General features: G+C 38.3%; 1 protein-coding gene across 1 annotated transcript; it reads left to right on the forward strand.

The window, feature by feature from the left end:
• The first annotated feature begins 17,610 nt into the window (after nucleotides 1–17,610).
• Nucleotides 17,611–21,366, forward strand: CCN2 (cellular communication network factor 2). Its single transcript, XM_020987074.2, has 5 exons — nucleotides 17,611–18,043; nucleotides 18,304–18,526; nucleotides 18,861–19,118; nucleotides 19,315–19,526; nucleotides 19,948–21,366. Exons 1-5 carry the CDS (start codon nucleotides 17,978–17,980, stop codon nucleotides 20,242–20,244), a joined length of 1,056 nt encoding a protein of 351 aa, XP_020842733.1. The 5' UTR covers nucleotides 17,611–17,977; the 3' UTR covers nucleotides 20,245–21,366.
• Nucleotides 21,367–22,740: the final 1,374 nt, after the last annotated feature.

The following is a 22,740-nucleotide window of genomic DNA, read 5'->3' on the forward strand; positions in this document are numbered from 1 at the left end:
TTTGTTGGCTAACTTTACTGAACATTTCTTTTTCCATTTCTTATTAATTTTTATAAATATGTGTGGGAGAGATGTTTTGGAAAATGTACGTGTGTAAAAAAAGAATCAATGAAAAATGTAGTTTTTTCTACCAAAAAAAGAGACCATTGGTGACTTTGGAGAGAGCAGTTTTAGCTGAGTGATAAGACTTGGAACTAAATTGAAAAGCATTGAGAAGTAAATGAAAGGAGAGGAAGTGGAAGCAATTAGTGTCAGTTTTTTTCTAAGAGCTTGATCACTAAGGTCATAAATCAATCAAAGTATTGAAGTGTCTGAGGAGTTAAGAATACAAACACACACATATATACTATCAATCATCCTAACATCTAAATATGTGGCAAGTGCAATGTTTTAGCTAAATGTAGAATGTTCATAGAATTTTTAATGCTTGTGATGCTTTCCAAACATTAAAAAAGGAATTCACGTTTGAATGATGTGTTTGTTTTTAATTCTAAGTGAGAGCTTTATTCATAAATACTCAGAAATAAAATTCCAAGAAATATCTTAGACATCCTAGATACTAAATTGAGTTAAAGTAACATTAACTTGCTTGTCATCTCCCCCATGGTGACCTAAACATCTTAAAACTAAAAAAGGTTCTGTGTATTTCGTTCTTGTACTTTTGGACAGTTTTTACTGAGAGGAATTTGTGTAAAGAAGATGAATTTTTCAGTGGTCCCTCTTCCCTACATACTTAGCCAGCCCATGGATGGCAAACTCTTTTGTCTCTAACTTCCTCTATTTTTTGCCAATGCTATGAGTGGGGCTAAGCCACAGGCAATGAGAAAAGGGGAAAAGAGAAGATAAAGAATAGAGTAGGAGACTAGAACAGATAGAATGGAGGGCAGGTAGGGAACAGAAAGAAAAGATATGCCTGATGGTGAGTAAATCACCTCAATCAATTCCCACTCAGGCAATTTGTTGACACCAATGTCTCCAGATTGCATAGTCATAACAGAATCACAGAATTTCTGAATTGGGAAGGAACTTAGAGCCTATCCATTCTCTCCTGAACCAGACTCAGATTTCTCACCACAATATCCCTATCCAATGGTCATTCAGCTTTGGCTTGAACAACTGATGCCTCAAGTCTAAATTTACCTCTTCACAAATGGAACCTCCTGTTCTGAATTCTTACCTTTGAAATCAAACAGACTAATGTAGCCCTTGAAATACATGAAGACAAGTGTCAGGTCAATTAATCAATCTACCAGCATGTACGAAGCACTTAATATTCACTTAGTATACGATAGGTATTGCACTAGAAATACAGGCATAAATATGAAAACTTTCTGCTCTCAAAGAGCATACATTTTATAGGAGAAACAAAGTATGCCCATACAAAATGAATAAAAGATGGAAAAAGGAAGGGAATGTGTATTTATTTAATGCTTATAATCACCACTTACAATAGGAACTATACTAAGAGCTTTTTATAAATATTATCTTATTTGAACCTCACAACAACCCAGAAAGGTAAATGCTACTATAATCCACATTTTGCAGTTAAGGAAACTGAGGCAAGTAGAGGTTAAATGACTTGACCAGGGTCACAACTAGTAAGTAACTGAGACTAGGTTTGAACTCAGGTCTTCCTGACTCCCATCCCAAGACTTTATCTACTATGCATTGGGGGAGGAGGCTGTAGTATCTGAGGAAGATCAAGAAAGACATCATGTAGGAGGCAGCTTTTTAGCAGGCCATTGCAGGAAGCTACAGATTAGAATTCTCATGGAGGACTTATTGTGAATGATCTCTTCTCTAGGCTAGACACTCCAAGTTCTTTCCATCGATTCTCATATGGCATGGAATTAAGACTCTTCTTCATTCTAGCTGTCCTCCTCTGGATGCTGTCCAGTTTATCAATGTCCTTCTGAGTATATGGCTCCCAGAACTAAACGTAATACTGCAGGTGTAGGCTGACCAGGATAGAGTAATGAAGAACTATCATCTCCCTAGTCCTAATCTTAGTATGCTTCAAAGCCCAGGATTGCATTTTTTTCTATCATATTCCACTGTTGACTCCTGTTGGAGCTAGCAGTCCACTGAAACTCCTTAGTATGTTATAGATGAACACACTATACAGGGGTAATAGTATACTACTTGGCCCTCAAGTGTGGCCCTTTGACTGAATTCAATCTTCACAGAACAAATCCCCTTAATAAAATGATGTTACCACATCTGTTGTTTAATATAAGATTTTAAATGTACCATCATGGATTTTTCATTTTAATCCAATTCAGTACACTGTCAATATTTCTTTAAACCCTGATGGTCATCGAGTATGCTACCTAACCTTCTCAGTTTTGTGTCATTAGTAAACATGATAAGTATACCATCTATGGCTTTATCCAAATCATTGATAAAAATGTGAAATAACACAGGCCCAAAGATACATCCTTTGTTCACTCTGCTGGAGATCTTCCAAGTTAAAGTTGAACCCTTAGTGACAACTCGATGGGTGTGGCCTTCGATTCTTTTTTCTTTTAGTATAATCGAATATGGCTCCATGATCTATATTTTTCAAACTCCATTCTCTCTTTACTCCTTCCTTACTAAATTTGATGCAGATGAGACAATTACGACAGAAAACTATATTATTATATCAGGAAATGTGTTATTTTTACATAAATAATATATTAATCATTTTAGTGTTAATTATATTATTCTGATTTCATGTTCTAAATGACACTTTTTGTGAAACAAAAACACATCATTCTCAAGGACTATGACCCTATTTTTGGTGATTCATGTAGACACAAATGATAAGTGTCAAAAGGAATGCAAAAAGCATTGCTAAAAATTGCAACCTTGGGCAAAAAATCAAAGACCATAGGAGCAAAAGTGGTGGTTTTATAAACACTGCCTATCAAAAAAACAAGGGATTCAGAAAAGGAAGACCAGGGAAACAATTTAAATCAAAAAGAATTTCCTTTCATTATGTTGTTGAATCACTTCAGTTGTATCTGACTCTTCATGACCCCACTTAGGGTTTTCTTAGGAAAGATAGAGTGGTTAGCCTTTTCCTTCTATGAGTCATTTTACAGATGAGGAAACCAAGGCAAAAAGATTTAAGTGATTTACCCAAGTTCACACAACAAGTAAGTATCTGAGGCTATATTTGAACTCAGGAAGATTCTAAGGCCAGCACTGAATCCACCGTACCACCTGGAGGAGAAGATAGATACTGTCATGTGGTGGGAACTAAGCCTTCAGATACAAACTACAACTCCTTCCTTTTAAAGGGAGAGTTACCAAGGAAACAATTTGAACCTAAAAATCATTTTCTGCAGACTAGCAAAATTTAGGGGAGAATTCAAATTGTCCCTTGTACAGGAATAGTCAAGATTCATTCATGCCTCCTAGCAAGTTGAATTTAGCTAGCCCATGCAGATACATAACCTATATGGTCAACATGCACACAGATACACACACACACACACACACACACACACACACACACACACATATTAGTTTCAGATAAGTTCTGAATAATTAAACAAACTGTACAATTTCCCAAAGACCAGCTCTTATTCTCCTGCTCAATTCTAGGCCCAGCTCACTAATTTTTTGTAGCATGCATAAGATACATATACTGAGGTATAAAATCTTATCAGTTTTCCATCCAGCTGCATGACATTGAAAAATAGGCATTCTTGTCAATCAATTTTGTTGAGTTTTTTCTTTGCAAATAATTAGGGTAACTCTTTTGAGTAAGTCAGTTTGAGAGACTCTTGAAATGTACTCAGACTTGATTCAATCAACCCAGTATCAGCTATAAGCAGGAGCAGATAACCTAAACTGTTTGAACTTATCCCTGTGTGGCTGGGAAACTGGACCATCTCTCCCTGCTGCTTAGAGACCCTTAACCAAAGACCTAGGTTACTCTGACTAGAAACTGAGTCAGACCCAAAGATTGATGCAAGGAGTTTTCTCAAAATTATACATAAGACTCATATGTCTTATCCTAAAACTGGCCCTATATTGATCAATCAATTATTGTTTCCATGTTCCTTTGATTGTTTATAGTTACTTTGGGGTAGCATGACATCTCCTTTTCTGAATTCAGGGAATTGCGCCTATTCACCCTCCCCCTTCCAAATTAGAAAGTTCTTAATATTTTGTCCAATCAGAAATCAGATTACCTAATTTTCTTTTAATTAATTGGTCTTACTTGATTAATTGTTTTTAATGTATAAAAATCTATCTCCCCCTGTATTTGGGGTCTAGCTCTAAGCTAGGGAAAGGCCTGGTCCCAAATCATTAGGCAAGTGGCATGCCTTAATAAATTGGAATGTTCAGAAGATCAAACCTTTGTTTCCTCAGTCATTTAATCTTTCACTCACCACATGGGGAAACTCTTGGCAATCTGTATTCTCTCCTGGATTTCCTCCATGACCAAACTAAATACCTTTGATGACTAGCCATCTGCCATTTTATGTCTTATGTGATATTAACTGCCTTCTCTGACTTCAGGGACAGCTTTTAGTTTTGCTTTTTATGCCTTATGCTTAGCCAAGTGTCTAGGAAAGAATAAGTGCTTAATAAATTCCTTTTGATTAACTGATAAATTGATGGATAGTCAGAGAGTCATCAAACAAAATTATTACTGTTATTATATCTTTCAAAAGATCTTATTAGAAACACCTCACAGGAGAGTCTTCAATGCAGTATTTTGCTTTACCAAACCAAATGCCTTTTGAGTCTACCAATAAGCACATTGACACATCTAGTGTTCTCTACATTTTTTCATCCAATTGTATGACTAAAGATTCTACACAACATACAATATTGTCTATAAAAGCTTTCTTTTACTTTCAAGTATGCTCTCAGTGGGTGAAGGTTATACTCATTTGTTTATAGATGGGAAAATAGAAATGTGGAGATTTAAATACTGATATTTCTCGATCACGTGGACAGGTAATATAGTCTGAGGTTGTTTTTTCCTACACCTTTGCCTTTTTCTTCCTTCACTGTCATTTCTACTTCCTCATATAGAATATCTAGGATTGTGCTGTTAAAGTCAAAATGTGTTAACAGTTTTGTTGTATTTGATGGGACAAAAAGTTTGCTACACAGATCTTTGTAGATCTTTCACAATTGTTTTTCTTGTGTTTTGTCCACCTTCCACTTTTATGTTTCAATGCTGAGGATGGTTTTGTTTAGGGTAGTTTCTGGCCAAGCTGTCTTTAAACTTGTTTTTTTCTTTCCACTGTTTCTTGCTATTTTATGAGACAATACCACTCCTAGAATTGCACCAGAATTTCCTGTAAAATTTTTGCAAACAAATATATATTCTAAATTTTGATTGCCTTTGGCTGCCATATTTTTCCACTTTGGCTGCTTAAGAAGAGCAGTAGACTTTTTTGATCTGCTCATTAAGGAAAATGACATGCACTGTGTAAACTTTTTTTTTAAGGAAATTGTTATAATTGGTACTTTTGTTATTCCCCCATTCATTTTCCATTTATTGTCATTTATAGTTCTTTAAATCCTGTTTAAAATTGTTCTAATTGTAAATAATGTTCATTCCGCATTTTTATTCTTTCTTCTAATTGTATATTAATTGTTATCTTTATTCTAACAAGTCAGAAGTCTCATTCTACAGCCAGTTGATTTGGAAATTCAAATTATCCAACTGGCTTTGGCAGTCCAATATCAGTAATATGCTGTTTCCTATCTGTTATAATCAATTTCAATTTTTCTTAAATGATTTGACTTAAATTGATTCTGTACAAATTTATACCTTTCTTATCTGTAATGGTTCATGAGACACTGCTTCTGAAGTTTCGGGGTCATCATTCATCTGCTTGGTCTCAAAGATTAATTAGTTGCCCTAAGAAATTGACTATACCATTGTTTCTAATTTGTAAGTAATCACTTCCTCAGTTGTTCTTAAAGTTATGCTCTTCCCTGTGGCAATTTGATGATGACAAAAAAAAAAGAATAATAATAAAGGAAAACAGAAAACACAACTCCAAGAACAGCATAAAATTCACGTTACTCACAAGGGAAAATATGCAATGCTTTACAACTCACTAGAAGAGAAAAAAAGTTATTGATAGGAATTACATATTACAACACCCTTTCTATAAAATCATTAGTCAAAAGCAAACAATGATTTATGATCCCAAATTCTATAAGACAAAGAGCTAATGTTTATTATTGGATTGCTAAGGCCAACATATCACACAGAAATGGGAATGGTGTTTCTTCCATGTCTTCACTGCCATTCCTTCTTGAGATTCCATTTGTGAAACAGACTATACAATACAGATCTGCAACAGAAGAAATGGATGCCTCCAAAGTTTATAGAAAATGGCCATTATATGGTCCATCAAGTAGTAAAATTAATTTAAATTCTATATGAATAAAGTCACCAATATATTGTTTTATTTGAAGGTGGTAAAATGACAACTTTCAATTGGTCACATTAGGGGCAGCTAGTTGGATAGAGCACCAGCCCTGGCATCAGGAGGACCTGAGTTCAAATCCACTTTCAGACATATAACACTCACTAGTTATGTGACTCTGGACAAGTCACTTAACCCCAACTAGCTGTGTGACTCTGGGCAAGTCACTTAGCCCCAATTGCCTCACTAAAAAAAAATTACAGTCAGTCACATTAATAACATATATTGATGAAGTAGGGAAAATAGGGCTACTGTGGATAGAATCTTGGGCCTAGAGTCTGGAAACCCTTTATTTAAATCTTGCCTCCTACTGGCTACAAGACCCTGGACAAGTCATTTAATCTCTACATGCCTCAGGCAAGTTCCTAGGCCTTTATTGTAAATTACAGATGGTTTTAGTGGAGATTTGGTGATTAAATCATCAGTGATTCCCCAGACTGATGAATCATAGATCCTTTCTATATTCTTGCAATGAAAAAGACAGTCCTTCAATACCCACTCTACAATGGAGAGGTGACTTTGTGTCTTCAAAAGCTAGAATACCAGTTCCAGGAGTTACTATCAAGATAGAAGAAGGTTAAGGACAGGTCTGGCAATGTACTTATGATGTCTGTCATGTGGAGATGAGCCTTAGAAAGTACTGGAAAATTGGGTACCAGGTAATGAATTGATTTTATTATTATTATATTTATGATTGTTGATTTTATTATACTATTATGATTATAAATCAGATAAGGTATTAGTGGTTTGCTCCCTTTTTCACTGAATAGAGCACCTATGCCAATTAAATAATGGATTTTTTTGAAGTTAAGGTAAAAATGAAAGGCAAATAGGGGAATGTCTAATGTAAAGTGGTGGGTAATCTAAAATCATTCATTTCTGATAGTGCAATTCACAGCATTTTAAAACCATGGAGCCTCTAGAAGCTGCAGTTTTTCTTCCTTTCTGTTTCACAAATTGTAGGTTCATCAGTGATATAACCATCCCATTAAGGAGAAATTTCCTCAAGGTTTTTACCCCTATGATGTCTTTTATCCTTTATTTCCAATGGGAGAAAGGGAAGAAGCATTTGTTAAGCATCTTCTATGTGCCAAGCACTGTGCTAAGCACTTCATACATATTGTCTCATTTGATCCTCACAATAAACTTGGGAGGTAAGCACTTTTACTAACCCATCCTGTATAGCTGAGGTCAGGCAGAGGATAAGACAGTGACTGCTTTACTTTGCTATCCCCTTACTTCTCAGTCATGACTTTCATTCTTCTCAGGTTCTAAGAAATTCAACCAGTCTATGTGAGGGCTTATTCCACACAGATGGCCTTCTGGTCTTTAAACTATTGCTTCCTGATACTCCCAGATGCAAGGCAAACTTCCTTTTCTCTAAATTTAAATAATCCATTACTGAAAATTCTCAGAGTATGATGGGGACTATTTATGAGGGCTGTGTCTTAGCAACTAAGAAAGAGAATACTTTTTTAGCATTCAAAGCTTCTCTGCTGAGATCCCCCACTATGGTGTACTTCCTAGATAGGTTAAGGAGAAAAATTGGACCCCTAATGAGAGACAATGGGTATGCATATTTGCAATGAATGAACTCAGCTAGAAGAACTAGGATGGGTAACTGCCTAAGAAGAAACAAAGCTGGCCTGAGGAATTCTGCTTGACAGAGGAAGGTGGGGCCTGCCTAGGAAGTGGCAAAAGTGAACAGAGGAATAAAGTTGGCAGTGCAGCAGCCCTATTGGGAAGATGGGAGGTCAGAGGAAGTCTGTTTATCCGCTGAAATCCAGAAGGAAGAAGCTAACACATCATACATAACAGGGATAATTAAGAGTTGGCTATTCAGGGGGAAATGCAAGAAAAATTATCAGTTCTCTAAGAATGTAACTTTTTAAATAAGTTTAAATAAAATTAAATTCATTTAAAATTTAATTAATTTAAAATAAAATTAAACAAAAACACCACTAAGAATTCATTTCTCCAGGACTGTCTTTTCATCACCTGTATGTGAGAAACAGCTGAACAGAAACACTGAAAGATCCCCGACATTGGCAAGATTCTGGTTATATAACACCTGGTCCTATAGTTGTTAAATTCTGCATACATGCATAGGTCAATAAGGAAATTCCCTAAGCATACACTTGCTATTGCTAGACAACATCTCCCATCTGCGTCACTCGTAGTAATATATTTACACAGTTCACATACCACTGAATACATGCTATAGAAGCAATGAATCATGTGCCAATTTGAGACATTCCTAGGGGGGAAAAATAAACCACAACTCTAATAAACAACAACCCAAAAAATCTCACCCTCAGCCCAAACCAATGATTTGCAATCACATTGAGGAATGCTGATTTTTTTTACTTCTGATTAGGTTCATGAATTTTATATATGACATGTCAACAACTTAGAGTTGGTATGATTTATAGTCTCAGAAGGGTGCCTGAAGCTCAAAGAAGTTAAGAGGCTTCTCCAAGGTCATACATCTAGTAAAGGACAGAAGAAAGACGTAGGTCTTCCTATCCCTGAAGCTAGCATGCAATTGATGATTCTATGCTGACTCTGTCAAAAACTTACTGAAATGTACTAAGGGATGCTTCAGTACTTCATGGATCTATGATTTCATCAGCAGGGATACTTCCTCTCCCGATGCAAACAACAAACCACCAATGACTTAGGAAATAGTTGCTGTGGCCAAAAAAAAACCTGCAGCCAACCCTGAATTTGGCGAGGTTGGTCTTCAGATTACAGACAAAATCAGTCCCATCCTTGAAAGTTCTCAAGCTCAATAGACCTGCCAGAGCTTGTACTCTGCAGGAATGGCATTAAAAAAAACTAGTGTCACTTCCATGTCACAATCAGGCATCCAAGAAAGGATGCTGTGTTTCAGCAGGTATTTGGGTTACACTAGGTAGCAATGCTTGTACACCGAGTTCCAACATCTGTCAGTTTTACAGAACACCCATGGGTTTGATTGGTGAATCCAAGGTGGGTATTACCATTTCATGAGGCGACCCAGCCACGCTTACTTCATTCCCAATTCTCACTTTCTGGTATGCTCTATATCCTGATCCCCAAACCTTACCCTTTTCAAGTTCTTCTTTATATTTTGCCTTCCCCTTCTAGAATTTAAGTCCCTGGACAGTAGGATCCACCTTGTTTTCTTATATTTGCATCCCAAGTGCTTAGCAGTATCTAGCACATAATAAGTACTTAATAAATGTTCTCTCTATCCATCTAATAAACTTGACTTTCTCAAAGAAACTTATCAAATTATATAAGAAGTCACCTTGTGATATGCAATATGTCCAAGTCACATGGCCATAAAGAAGATTAGACATTGAAAAACTTCTTTGCGGTCTGGTTTTATGTCACAGTGCTGCCATGCCTTCACAACTAGCTTCCATGTTGGCATTCTTGGCTAGGTTTTCAATTTCTTGGTCAATCAACTCTTTCTGGGTACAAGTCACTGCTGAAGCACATCTACTTAGGTAAGAGAATTCAGAAACAGCTTACTTCTCAATCACTGATGAGAATCTTTAGCTAAGCAAAGAGTTTTCCCAGCACAGGCTGGGACACAACCTCTTTCTGCCTTAAGCTTATCTCAGTCCACTGTGTAATGCTGACTCTGCAAAGCAGCTTGTAGCATCTACATGTTTTTAAGATCATAAAGAAAGTCTTGGATAACTATCTGAAGGAGTTTCTGGTGATGCTTAAAGGCTGCTGATCATGAAAATATACACACATGCCTATATGCAAACACACACACACACACACACACACACACACAAAATCTTTGTGAACCACAGTTGGATATCCATTTCACACACATAGATAGAGTTCTCTGGAGCAGACATTCCTGTTAAATTGATCAGACAAAGAAGGCATTGTACATTCAGCTGTCAAAATAAACACTGCATTAATAAGCTCACTTTCACTGCAAGTCTAATGATGTCAAAAGTTTCATTAAGACAACACTTTTTTTTTCCACAAGAAGCCTAAGATCTGAACCTGAAGGCAAGATGTTTGTCCAGAAGGTTTTGAATGAGTGCTCATATTTTAATAGATGATTATGATGGGTGTATTTCTTTAAAGCAGTCACAAACAGGAGACTATTTAATCTACTCTTTGGCTTTAAAAGACATGGCTTACTTGTACAATGTAGTTTGAATGAGGCATTCCAGGAAGTGGAGAGTTTGAGTTTCACTTGTTAATCTACTACTCATTTTAATGACATGCCATTTCACAGTTGAAAAGCACAAAGAAATAAAGAGAAAAGGTAGAAAAGAAAAAATACACATTTTCTTTTGAAACATTAGGACATGAAACATCCATTTATTTCTTTAGGTGTTATGCCTGCTTTCTAAAAGCATTCAAGGGGAATCAAACACACATGAATCAAAAGAATCCAGTTTGGTATAAAAACCAGAAAGAAGACATCTAAAGAAAACAGAATACATAGATGTTTCCAGGTACCCACAACAAGTGATTGCTACTACTTAGCATTGCGGTAGGTCTGACATTTCTTGGCACCTACAGAAAAAGGAAAACATGTTCTGGTATTCAGATGGCATGTAAGAACTATTAAAATAATAAAGATTTTGTTTTACACTTTCAGTACATTCCTAGAGAGGAAAAAAGTCTTCAAATTATACTGCAACTTAATAAATAAAATTGTTCATCAAGCAAATAAGGTTTTTTCACACTTCTAGACTGATTCAATAAGCACGAAGTACAGAGTACTGTATTTTCTCAGGACTATATCTGCTGTGAGGAGGAAATACACAGAGAGAAATATGTCAAGTGCCTACAACAGTACTTTGTCTAGAACAGTAGCTTAATATGTTGGTTGAATTGAAAATATGACACATTTTCACCATCAAAGAATTTAGAGTGTCATCAGAAAGGCAAAGCATACACCCATAAAACAGTATGTGATTAAGGACAAAATGAGTGATACAGATAATATATGCTTCAAGAAGTTTGAGAAGGAAAAGTTCAGTATGAGTCAGAATAGTTGGGGAAGGGCGTCATAGAGAAGCTGAGACCTGATTTGGACCTTAAGGAACATGTGCAACCTGGACACTTGTAGGCAGGTGAAGGGCATCCCAGGCAAAGTAAAAGCATAAGCAAAGATGGAAAGGTAGGAATGCATCTAATGTATTGGGGGACAGTGAGGAGACAAACTTAGAGACAGATTGTGTGGGACCTTAAAAGCAAAAACTGTTTCAACTTGTTCCTGTAACCAATGAGGAGCCATTAGATAGAGGAAATAACACAATGAAAGGGTTATTTTAATTTTACTCTGGCTCTGCTGAGCTCAAAATTATTTGGAAGAGAACTGGAGTATAGTAAATAAGTTTTCAGAGAAAGCTGATAAAAACCTGAACTAGGGACAAGTAATAATAAAACAAAAGAGACAGGTAAGATTTTGTTTTTTCAATCAGTTCTCCAATAGTATGTGTATTTGCTTCCTTTTTTTTTTCTTCTGCATTCTACAAAGCTGCAAACATATCTTGCTTCTTATTCCCAGACTCTTCTTTGTAATTACACCATAAACTTCCTTTCTATTGTATACTCTCATTCTTTGAAATATGCTCTTCTCTATGAGACAGGTAAGTGATTCAATGGAAAGAATACTGGCCTGAAGTCAGGAAAACTTGAGTTCCAATCCAGCCTCAAATACTTACTATTTGTGTAACCTTGGGCAAGTCACTTACCTTGTCTGCCTCAGTTCTGTCATCTATAAAATGAGGATGGTAACAACAGCTACCTCCTAATGTTATTTTAAGGATTAAATGAGATAATATTTATAAAGCCCTCTTAGGACAGTTGTAGTAAATGCTATTCAAATGCTTATTCATTTCCCTCCTCCCACTTACCTGGACCTAATATCAGACTTCTTTTTAAAGTTTGGGTACCTCTATCTTTTACTTTCACTAACTTCATGGGCTAAATCCATGACATTTCATGGACATTTCCAAACTGCCTTTAAAGACCCCAGACTGGCACATACCTATAATCCCTGCTACTGGGGAAGCAGGAGTTGGCAGATTGCTTGAGCTGGAGAGTTCTGAAATGCAGTGGGCTAAGATGATAGCGTTTCTGCACTGTCTGGCGTTGTTAGGGTGAGACTAGATTTGGGGGAAGAGGAATACCAGTTTTCCTAAGAGGACAGAATCAGCACTGGTGAGAAATGAAGCAATCAAAGTTCCCATATTGATCAGTAGTGGGATTGGGCCTGTGAGTGTCCGATATACTTCTAATCTGGGTGAGAGAAGGTGACCCAGTCTCAAGATAGAAACACATATATACGTACATATATACATACATACCCCAGAATGATGAAATTAAGAATACAATTTTTCCTCATTACCAATTTGGATGTGATTTGGGACTTTGACCTGGCAGCAAAAGTGTTAAAAGTAAGTCTCAGATACTAAGTTTATCTTTTCTTTATTCTCAAACTCAGAATATCCATTGGCAAAATCAAACTAACTGGTTAAATGAGAACCACAAGATTCAAATTTAATAAATAAAAAAGTACAGTAAATGGAAAATATAAGGTTATGTCTTAGGAAAAAGTACACTTTCTTTCTTTCCTTCCCCCAACCCTATTCACCAGCATGAAAATGGTCAGATTGAAAAAAAAAACTTAACTACCTTATGAAAACTATACTCCACATTGGTGGATAGTATGATTGTTGCAGATTTAATTATAAGCAAAAAAAACCTAAGGGAAATAAGTGTAATTTAAACAGTAAACATTTATATTTTGCTTCCTCTTTTGTAGTACCATAGTAAGTAAGCTTCCTTTTTCAACCCTTCATTTTAAGCAAATATAAGGTAATGTCAGCCAAGCCAGGTCCCTTTGGATTCTAAGATAATATTTATTACAATTTTTTTAATATTCTGGCAAACTTTTTGATAGAATTAATTTACATCATTAAGTCTAAGGCAAGCTAGAAATATCCACAGTCAATGACAAGCTCATCATGGTGATAAATAGTTCACTGTACAGATGTCCATATACGGCCAGCCTTCCTATAAGGCTGACAGTTCTATGGGGCATTGCGTATGGCTCTTGGCTCAAAGTCACATTCTTTCAGTATGTTTCTCTGGGAGCTTTTGATTTCCGCTTTGAGGGTTGGCACAAACCTCCAATTGCTCTTATAAGAAAATGTCTGCGACTCAGAGTTGAAAATGGGCAAGAATCCTTCTTTAAGTATACAAACACTCCAAGTCTAGCCACTTTCCTGTAGAGCTGCCAGGTTTTCAGTATGTCTGATACCTGATCAAGTGACTTTTTTGGGGGGAGATGGGGGTGAGGAGGGTTGAAAAAAAACATAAGGGAAGGAATGTAGTATATCCACACCTGTACATTTTACAAGACTTAAACCAAACGAATGGTAGCAACTGATGCCCAAGTAGACACACACATACCGTATATAGCTGTGTAAACAGGACTGTGCTGCCAACCTACTGAATTCCTCATTTTACCAGGAAAGAAAAAAATGTGCTCTCTAAAAAGTATTTGCTGTATAAACACTTGCATACAAGTCAAAATTAGTGCATTTTGACCATCTTGAACACAGATTCAAAGCTCTATTTCTTAAAATTATGACCTTCTGTCAATGCGAAGGGGTAAGTCAGAGTTGGACACCGTTGTAAGAGGCCACTATTTCCCCTTACCTCCCAGGATCACACAAACATTTGCTGAGTCACTTATAATACTGCAAGAATTCAAAATCCCATGGCAAGAGTTAAGGACAGAGTGTCAGCCTTTCCTTTTGAATTTCCTGGCTTTGAATGTTCTGCATCACAACATAAACATTATCCACACATACTTTTGGGTCTGTGAATGTCTTGGATTTTTAAAAATAAAACTCTCATCTTCCTATTCCTCCAAAAAATCCTAAGTCATAAAAGAGGGATAGAATCTCAACATAACACATATAATGCCCAACATATTTTTCTGGTTACTCAGAGATTTCATAGGCTGTGTATATTTTAGTATGCATATTTCAGCTCAGCTAAGATTGAATCTATTCATCCATCTTTTGGCTAACTATGGGCTTTTAGAAACTTTGAAGAAAAAAATATTAGGAAACTTCATAATTAAACCACAGCCATTTTCTGTAATAGAAGTAGACAATCTTATCAACTGTGCTGATAGTATACTTGGTGTTTGTGTGAAAAACAAAAGAGAGAACAGAAAAAGGGGGGGGGGGAATAGAGAAAATATCCTTCCAAGGGACTTAATCTAATATGTTTTCATAGCATCTTTGTGAAATAGTAACCTCTGACACAAACACTGACACATCAATTATTAACACCATAGCCTAGTCTAGTTAATTAACCTACCTGGGCCTTGATTTACTCATCTATAAAATGAGGCTATGTGTTAGGTGTCCTCTGAGCTTCCTTCTGGCTCTAGATTGATGCAGTAGGCAAAAGTTGCATGACTTTCCCAAGACTTGCCAATTTTAGGGCCAAAAATGCAGCCCAGGTCACACCACCCCAAATTTATTGCTTTATCCACTTCATGAATGAGTGTCTCCAATGCAGCTCATGAAACTATTGATGTCTCCAAGATTCTCTTGAGAATTCAAAAATTCCCCAGTCCATTTCCCACCCACCTACCCCTACAAAGCCACAGGAGTTCACCACAGAGGCCACATCCCAGCTTAGGTGAGATGGGAGCCGACCACCACTCCCTTCCCCATCGGCCACACCTTCCTACCCATTAGTGGTGGCTATAATTGGGGGTTTAGGTCTTGAAAGATTTCACTGTGGTTCCCCACATATTTTGAACTTTCAAAATCACCCACAAGGGAAGAACAAGTTGGGGACCAAGTTGTCTATAATACACATGTGATTATTAACATGGCTTGGAATGTTCCATCTTTAAATAGGAAACCTGAGACCTGGAACACTCTGAATAACAATTATGGGGATTCTTGGTGAGCTTTGGAGACCTCCTTTGCTTCCCATACTCACTATTTACATGCCATTCTACTGTACAACACTGGTCACAGATGCAGATTGCTTAACAAGGTAATTGTGCACAGATGATGTGGTCTAAGAAGGAGTTGGACTGGGTATTTGTTCTTGGCTGTATTTCAGAAGAAAGAAGAGGAACTTTCAAAAGGCTGACTTCAAAAAAAAAGGTTATAGTAGTCTACTGATAGAAGATTAGACCAATATTTTTTTAAAGTCTTCTCACAGGAAAATAATATATTCAGTGATTATTATAATGAAAAGAACAACCAAATAATGATAAATGCTGGGTAATAATAATAACGAATCTTCTCCAGAGAAGATAAAGTGAAATATATTCCCTCCTCTTAGACCAGATGTGGGAGACTCTAGATATGGAATGTTGCAATCACTGTCAGATGTAATGATTGTGTTAGTTGGTTTTGTCTCACTGTTTTTCTTTGTTCTCATTTGATGGTAAAGAGGCATATCTAGAGATAACCAATTAAAATAAAATAAAATAAAATACATCATTATGGCTTATTTTTAAGTGGTCTTCCCACCAAAAACAGTATGTTTATCTGTCTCAAATATATCCCCATTTGACCTGTCTGATGATGCTTATCTATATTTAAACAGGTCAAAAGTCAAAATGCAGCTACTGGTTGACCCCAGAATCAAATGATGTGGCATTGAAACAGATAAAGTGATATATTGTTGGAGCAATTTCTTTTTCTTAAAATAATAATTGCTACACTCTTTGTGGAAGTGTTTACAAACAGGCTACTGAAAAGACAGTAGTTCCAAGAGAGCAGATATAATTAGTTTAGTTCCTTTTTTATCCTTAGAAAGGATAATGAAAGAGATCAGAAAGTGGTGATGTTCTAGGAATTATTGGTCAAATTTGCTTGCCTGCTGCACACACAAGTGGGGGAAATATAATATTATTCCTCCTAAGGTTTGACCTCAAATAACCATGCTATATGCTTCATGGCACAAACATTTAGTTTGGGATGTACTAGTCTATTACCCATCAGGTTAAGGCATAGCTTTCCTTTCATAGGACCAAAAAGGAAAGTATGAATTGAGTGAAATGAGTGTCACTCATTTCTTAGGGAATCTTTTATAAATTGATATTTCAGTGATTTTGAGGCATATAATAATTGTCCACAAGGTAGATAGGCATCCCCTTTTTCAGTCTCATTTCTTCCTACCTGTGCATTTTGCCCCATCCTAAGGAGAGGGCCTGCTTACTTCCATATCAATAATCTCTGATGAAACAAAGGGATACTTCTTTCCTAATAATAATTATTTTCTGTGAATAATGACAAAGGTCTATTTATTCTGCCACATTAATGGACCAAAAAAAAAGTTTAAATGATAGCACTTTTTTAATGGAAAATAAAGGTAGAGTACTGAGAAGTATCTTATCAAAATGGGATTCAGACTACGTTCTGCTGCCCGAAGACCTCTAGATTTGTTCATTTCACATGTCCATCAATCAGCTGTTCCATTTTTTTTCCCTCCTGATAACTGAGTTATCAAGCTCAGAGATTTCCAGGGAGGAACTTTTCAGGGCCCAGAAAGAAAAGAATGCAGGCAGGTTTCTTCTGAAAAACAACTCTTCCCTTTGCTCCCTGAAGTGTTTTAAATGCATCCTGTCTGTCTCTAAACCTCAAATCATCAACATCAAATAATAATAATAAAATAAAGTCTTTAAATTGTCTTTTTAGACTTAAACTGACTCCCTGTGGATAGGTTCTTCCAACAGCCTACCTACTAAAAGGATTAGGGGGGATGGCAAGGAAGGGGAAAGGGGGTAGACATAGCAACTGGAAATAGAGGTGAGTAGTATCAAAAATAAGTAAGTTTAAAGAATAGCCTGACTATTTCAAAATTTTATAAATCAGGGGCAGTGGGAAGAGGAAAGGGGAGGGGGCTTTGAAAAAAAAATCCTCCTTGGTGGTGGAAATACTGCGCCTTTTTTGTGGGCTGGAGTGTGCCAGCTTTTTCAGACAGGAGGAATGCTGAGTGTCAAGGGGTCAGGCTCAATCCGGTGCGAGTTGATGAGGCAGGAAGGTGGGGAGGAATGTGCGGAATGTCCCTGTTTGTGTAGGACTCCATTCATCCCATTGGCGAGCGCCTGCTGCCTGGAGCGTATAAAAGGAGCGAGGCAGGCAGTCTGAGACTCACAAAACAACTCTGCCTAGCAGCTGAGAAGAAGCAAAGCGAGGCAACTTCAACAACAGGCTAACGCCTCCAAGAGCAAAGAGCCAGTCCAACCGCCAGACAGCTAGTCCGACAGCAGCCTCCCCAGGCAAGACAGGAAAGAAACAAAGGAAGAAGAAGGAGAAACCTATCTACCGCGACTCACCTCCTCTGCCACTCACCTTCAACGAGATCCTTGAGATCAGACTCGCACATCAGACCTGAGCATAGACAAGCCGGAGGCGCTGTCTGCTCGCTCGTTTCTCCCCATCCCGGAGCATCGCTGGTCCAGTCGCCCATTAACTTTCACTATTCTCGGAGAGCAGCTCTTGAAGATGTCCGCAGGGAGAATGGGACCCATGAGCTTCGCCTTCGTGTTCCTGCTCACCTTCTGCAACCGGGTAAGTGGAGAGACCGTTTGCCCCTTCGCACTCTTGCCGCCCCAGCAGTCCCCATCTCTAGGGCTGGAGGTGGCTGGTCTCGGGAGCATCGGTCTAGCATACCTGAGAAAACGAGAGAGCGCAGGGCTGAGCGGAGACTCTGGGAAAGCTTTGGCTCTGGGGCGTAAGGGGAGGGAACTGGGAAGTGAGGAGGCTGTGCGCGGCTTCCTCCCTGTCCCGGTCTCCTACTGACTTTCTCCTCGTTTCCCTCCTCCCCTTAGGAGATAGCCGGCCAGGACTGCAGCGGGCAGTGTCAGTGTGGAGCTGGACCGCCACCAGAGTGCCCAGCCGGCGTGAGCCTGGTGCCAGACGGCTGCGGCTGCTGTAGAGTGTGCGCCAAGCAATTGGGCGAGCTGTGCACCGACCGGGACCCCTGCGACCCTCACAAGGGCCTCTTCTGTGACTTTGGCTCTCCAGCCAACCGCAAAATTGGAGTGTGCACCGGTAAGGACTAGTTGTCGTCGGCTGCTCAATCTCTTCTGTTCCAGGGTCTGTATTGCTTCTCTTCCTGGGACTGAGAACTGGCATGTCCAAAATGTGCTTTTTTGGGCAAAAGATCCTAGATTTGCCTCAGGTATCAGAAAGAAAGTCTGAACCTTCATCTCCACCCCCTACTCTCCAGGTTTCCCTTAATTAGATATGTGGTTTTTCTTTCACAGAAGGTTAAAGGCTAGCCACTGATACAGAATTGATAACCAATTCTCTATTTCAAAAAACAAAATTAGAATGTTTCTCGAGGGTACTCAAATCTATTTTTTATTCCTTCCCTTCCTTGCAGCAAAAGACGGCGCCCCATGTGTCTTTGGAGGCATGGTGTATAGGAGTGGAGAGTCCTTTCAGAGCAGTTGCAAATACCAGTGCACGTGCCTGGATGGAGCAGTGGGCTGCGTGCCCCTCTGCAGTATGGATGTCCGCCTGCCCAGTCCAGATTGCCCCTTCCCCCGAAGGGTGAAACTTCCTGGTAAATGCTGCGAGGAGTGGGTGTGTGAGGAACCCAAGGACAAAGACCGGACTGCAGTTGGACCAGCCCTAGCCGGTGAGTTGGCTGTTTTCCAAGGCATGCATGTCAGTGATCTGACCTCTTTTGATCTCTTTCCTATGTATATAACACTCATAAAAAGAAAAAATAAATATCTAAAGACTACTTGTCCTAAACTTGGGGTGGGGAAGGGGAAGGGAAAGCTGGTACTTTATCCCCTAGAGCCTAACCTTCTGTTTGTATGCTTTCACAGCTTTCAGACTGGAAGACACTTATGGCCCTGACCCAACTATGATTCGTGCCAACTGCCTGGTCCAGACCACAGAATGGAGTGCCTGTTCAAAAACATGTGGTATGGGCATCTCTACCAGAGTCACCAACGACAATGCCTTCTGCAGACTGGAAAAGCAAAGTCGTCTGTGTATGGTCAGACCCTGTGAAGTTGCCCTGGAAGAGAATATCAAGGTAAAACTTCCTCCCCAACACACACACACACACACACACACACACACACACACACACACACCCCCATAAATTAACCTGCATTGATAAACATTAGTACTGGTCACCATTAGGGTGAGTCCTCCTACTCATTTCCCCAACCCTTCCTAAAATATCTAGGTCTAAGTGGACTAGGTTGCTAAAACCAAATGTTTAGTAATAGGTCTCAACTTTATGACCAGTATCTTTCGCTATTAAGTACTCACAGCAAGGCAACCTAAGAGAGGCAATATTGAATATGGAAAAATTGACTGGCAGAACATAAATTTCCTTTTCTTATAGCAAACATTGAAAAACCCAAAGAATAGGACATAGGACATTGTTCAAAACCACTGTCTGTACCAACCTGTTGATGGGTTTTTTTTAAATTTTTGTCTTTCTTTAGAAAGGCAAAAAGTGTATCCGAACTCCCAGAATCTCTAAGCCTGTCAAGTTTGAGCTTTCTGGATGCACCAGTGTGAAGACCTACCGGGCTAAGTTCTGTGGGGTCTGCACAGATGGTAGATGCTGCACTCCCCACAGAACCGCCACCCTCCCTGTTGAGTTCAAGTGTCCTGATGGTGAAGTCATGAAGAAGAAGATGATGTTCATCAAGACCTGTGCATGCCATTACAACTGCCCTGGAGACAATGACATCTTTGAGTCCCTGTACTACAGGAAAATGTATGGAGACATGGCGTAAAGCCGGAGACAGAGATGGAGAGAGACAGAAAGAGAGAAAAAGAGAGACTAACTAGACTGTCAACTTGAAAAGTTTGCATCTCATTTTTTTGTAAACATGATTTCAGTAGCACACGTTATTTAAACCTGTTTTATTTAAGAAAAAAAAATCCCACAAAATTCAACCCATGGCTCCATGTGGCATTCAGACAGAAATGAGCTACTGCTGGCCCCAGATATTGGTTTGGAGAAGAAAGTAAGATTTGACAGTGGGACCATATCACAGCACAACTTCAGAACTTGTACTAGGTTGGTGCTTAGGGGTCAATAGAGAGCACTCGTGGAAAGGTTTGCACTTCCAAGTGGCTGTTCCCTTAAAGTGGTAATGCTGTGTTCTACCTGGTAATGCAATTGAGAAGGAGACCTTTAGCATTCTCACTGACCTGCCCTTAGCTCCCGTGACAGCTGAGATGTGCCTTCTTGGCTGGCAGGGGGCTGTCAAACTGTTCTGTTCCACTGGAACAAGCAGTATTTCAGCTATGACATTTTGATTCAAATGACCATGCTCAAAAAGAGTCAGAATCATGTCTATTAGACTGGACAGCTTGTGGCAAGTTAATTTGCCTGTAACAAGCCAGATTTTTTTAATTAATATTGTAAATACTGTGTATATATATATTTGTACAGTTATCTAAATTAATTTAAAGTTGTTTGTGCCTTTTTTTGTTGTTAATGCTTGGATTTGTTCAATGTTAGCCTCCATTTTCTGAACACCATAGGTAGGATGCAAGGCTTGTTTGACAATGCATTCAAAGCATGAAATAGATACTCAATGGAAATTCTGCTCAGTTAGAGTGACCAGTGGTCAAGACAGATTGTTTACTAAAGGTGAGACAAAGATGTTGTTGTTGTAAAGCATGACTTGTATATTGGAAAGCAGTGGCCTCACCTTTAATGAACAGATGACCTCCGGCAAAATGAGTGGCTCTTTGATAGCTGACCATTCTTTCCACCCAAGAGCATTTGTTTCTGACTTTGACCAAGACTGTTTTTGAACAGTTTGTTATTTGTTGAGAAGTGTGACCAAAAGTTACATGTTTGCACCTTTCTAGTTGGAAATAAAGTATTATATTTTTTGTACAAATGGTTTGGTTACTCATTTATTCCTTTATAGTTTTCCCTCCAGGAAGCATCCTTCAGTGGAAGTGATTTTCCAAGGTTTAATTTAAGGTTATTTCCCAATGCTTCCTTCAGGAAGAACCTTATACTGTAGACAGTGAAAATAGATTTTATACTGCAACATGAGTCAGAAGTAGAGTTTTGACTCAAATCTAAACTATTCACTAAATTAGAATGTTTTCAAGTAACTTAATTTTATAGCCAAAAAAATTTATCAAAATGACTGAATGTACTATGAAATTGCTGTTATAAAAAAACAGTGCAGTGTAATGAAAAGAAGGCTGGATTAGAAGCCAGGAAGACCCAGGTTCAAATCCTGCTTTTGACACTTACTGTGTAATCCTAGGTAAGTCTCTTAGCCTCAGTTTCCTCATCTGTAAAATGAACCAGTTGAACTAGATGGCCTCTAAGGCTTCTTCCAGTTCTAAATGTATGATCCTATGAAAAGTACCTTTTGAGGCCATAATTAGGTTCTAATTTTAATGAGCATTAAAACATTAGAAATCAATACATTACTGTAAGTAAAAATGGATTTTAGAACAACTCATCCATGAATGCTGATTCAGAAATAGAAATCTATTTTTAGTTATGTAGGAAACTTTCACTTCAATCTATTTTGACTTGAATTAGCTAGTATTCTAGAGATCAGTGATCCCATTTTGCCATTTCATTGAGCTATGGTTCATAAGTGAGGCTAATGAGGCTAATGAGGCTAAGTGAAGATTGGACTTAAAGAGTAGATACCCCACTAAAATGTGAGTTGAACTGTTGTAACCACTAGTAGGAGAGGGCAACAGGGATTCCAGAGAAACACGTGAGAGCTCACAATGCAATATAGCTATGGAATACTAGGAAACAACAGCAGACAGACAGACTGGGCATGGGGCAGAGATGCTGTGACTCATTTTGAGAGACAAAGTCACACAGGAAAACAGACTAAGTCTGCAAATAGCGTCTGTGCCACAAACCAAAGAGGAAAGCCAACACATGTTCAAAATGTGGAAAGGTTGGTTGGTCAAAACATTGGACTTTTTAGACACACCCACACATGTGGATGGCAGCACGACTAAAGGAAGCGACCAAGTTCTAAACTCCTTAAGGACAGAAACTGCTGTTTTTGTTCTGTATGTGTCAGCTCTTAGCTCTGGGTTTGTCATTTCCTAACATAGAAGGACTGATGGCTCAAATTCGGTGCTCCACTACCTTGGTCTTGATTGCTCTTCTGAACGACTCTCATGATTCTGCCTTGTAGCTTTACTGACTACTTGCATTTTTAATGTTGTAAAACCCAAAATCGTAAGAGCAATGATAAAGTAGAGCAATGACAGATAGAGGTTCT

This window comes from Phascolarctos cinereus, unplaced genomic scaffold (assembly GCF_003287225.1).
Source record: "Phascolarctos cinereus isolate Bilbo 61053 unplaced genomic scaffold, phaCin_HiC Scaffold_5;HRSCAF=322, whole genome shotgun sequence".
Taxonomy (NCBI): Eukaryota; Metazoa; Chordata; class Mammalia; order Diprotodontia; family Phascolarctidae; genus Phascolarctos; species Phascolarctos cinereus.

Bases quoted from the DNA above. Each gene is read 5' to 3' on its own strand.
- CCN2 (XM_020987074.2), top strand. From the start codon at position 17,978: ATGTCCGCAGGGAGAATGGGACCCATGAGCTTCGCCTTCGTGTTCCTG. The intron at 18,044-18,303 runs GTAAGTGGAGAG...TCCTCCCCTTAG, and splicing joins TGCTCACCTTCTGCAACCGG to GAGATAGCCGGCCAGGACTG. The intron at 18,527-18,860 runs GTAAGGACTAGT...CCTTCCTTGCAG, and splicing joins CAAAATTGGAGTGTGCACCG to CAAAAGACGGCGCCCCATGT.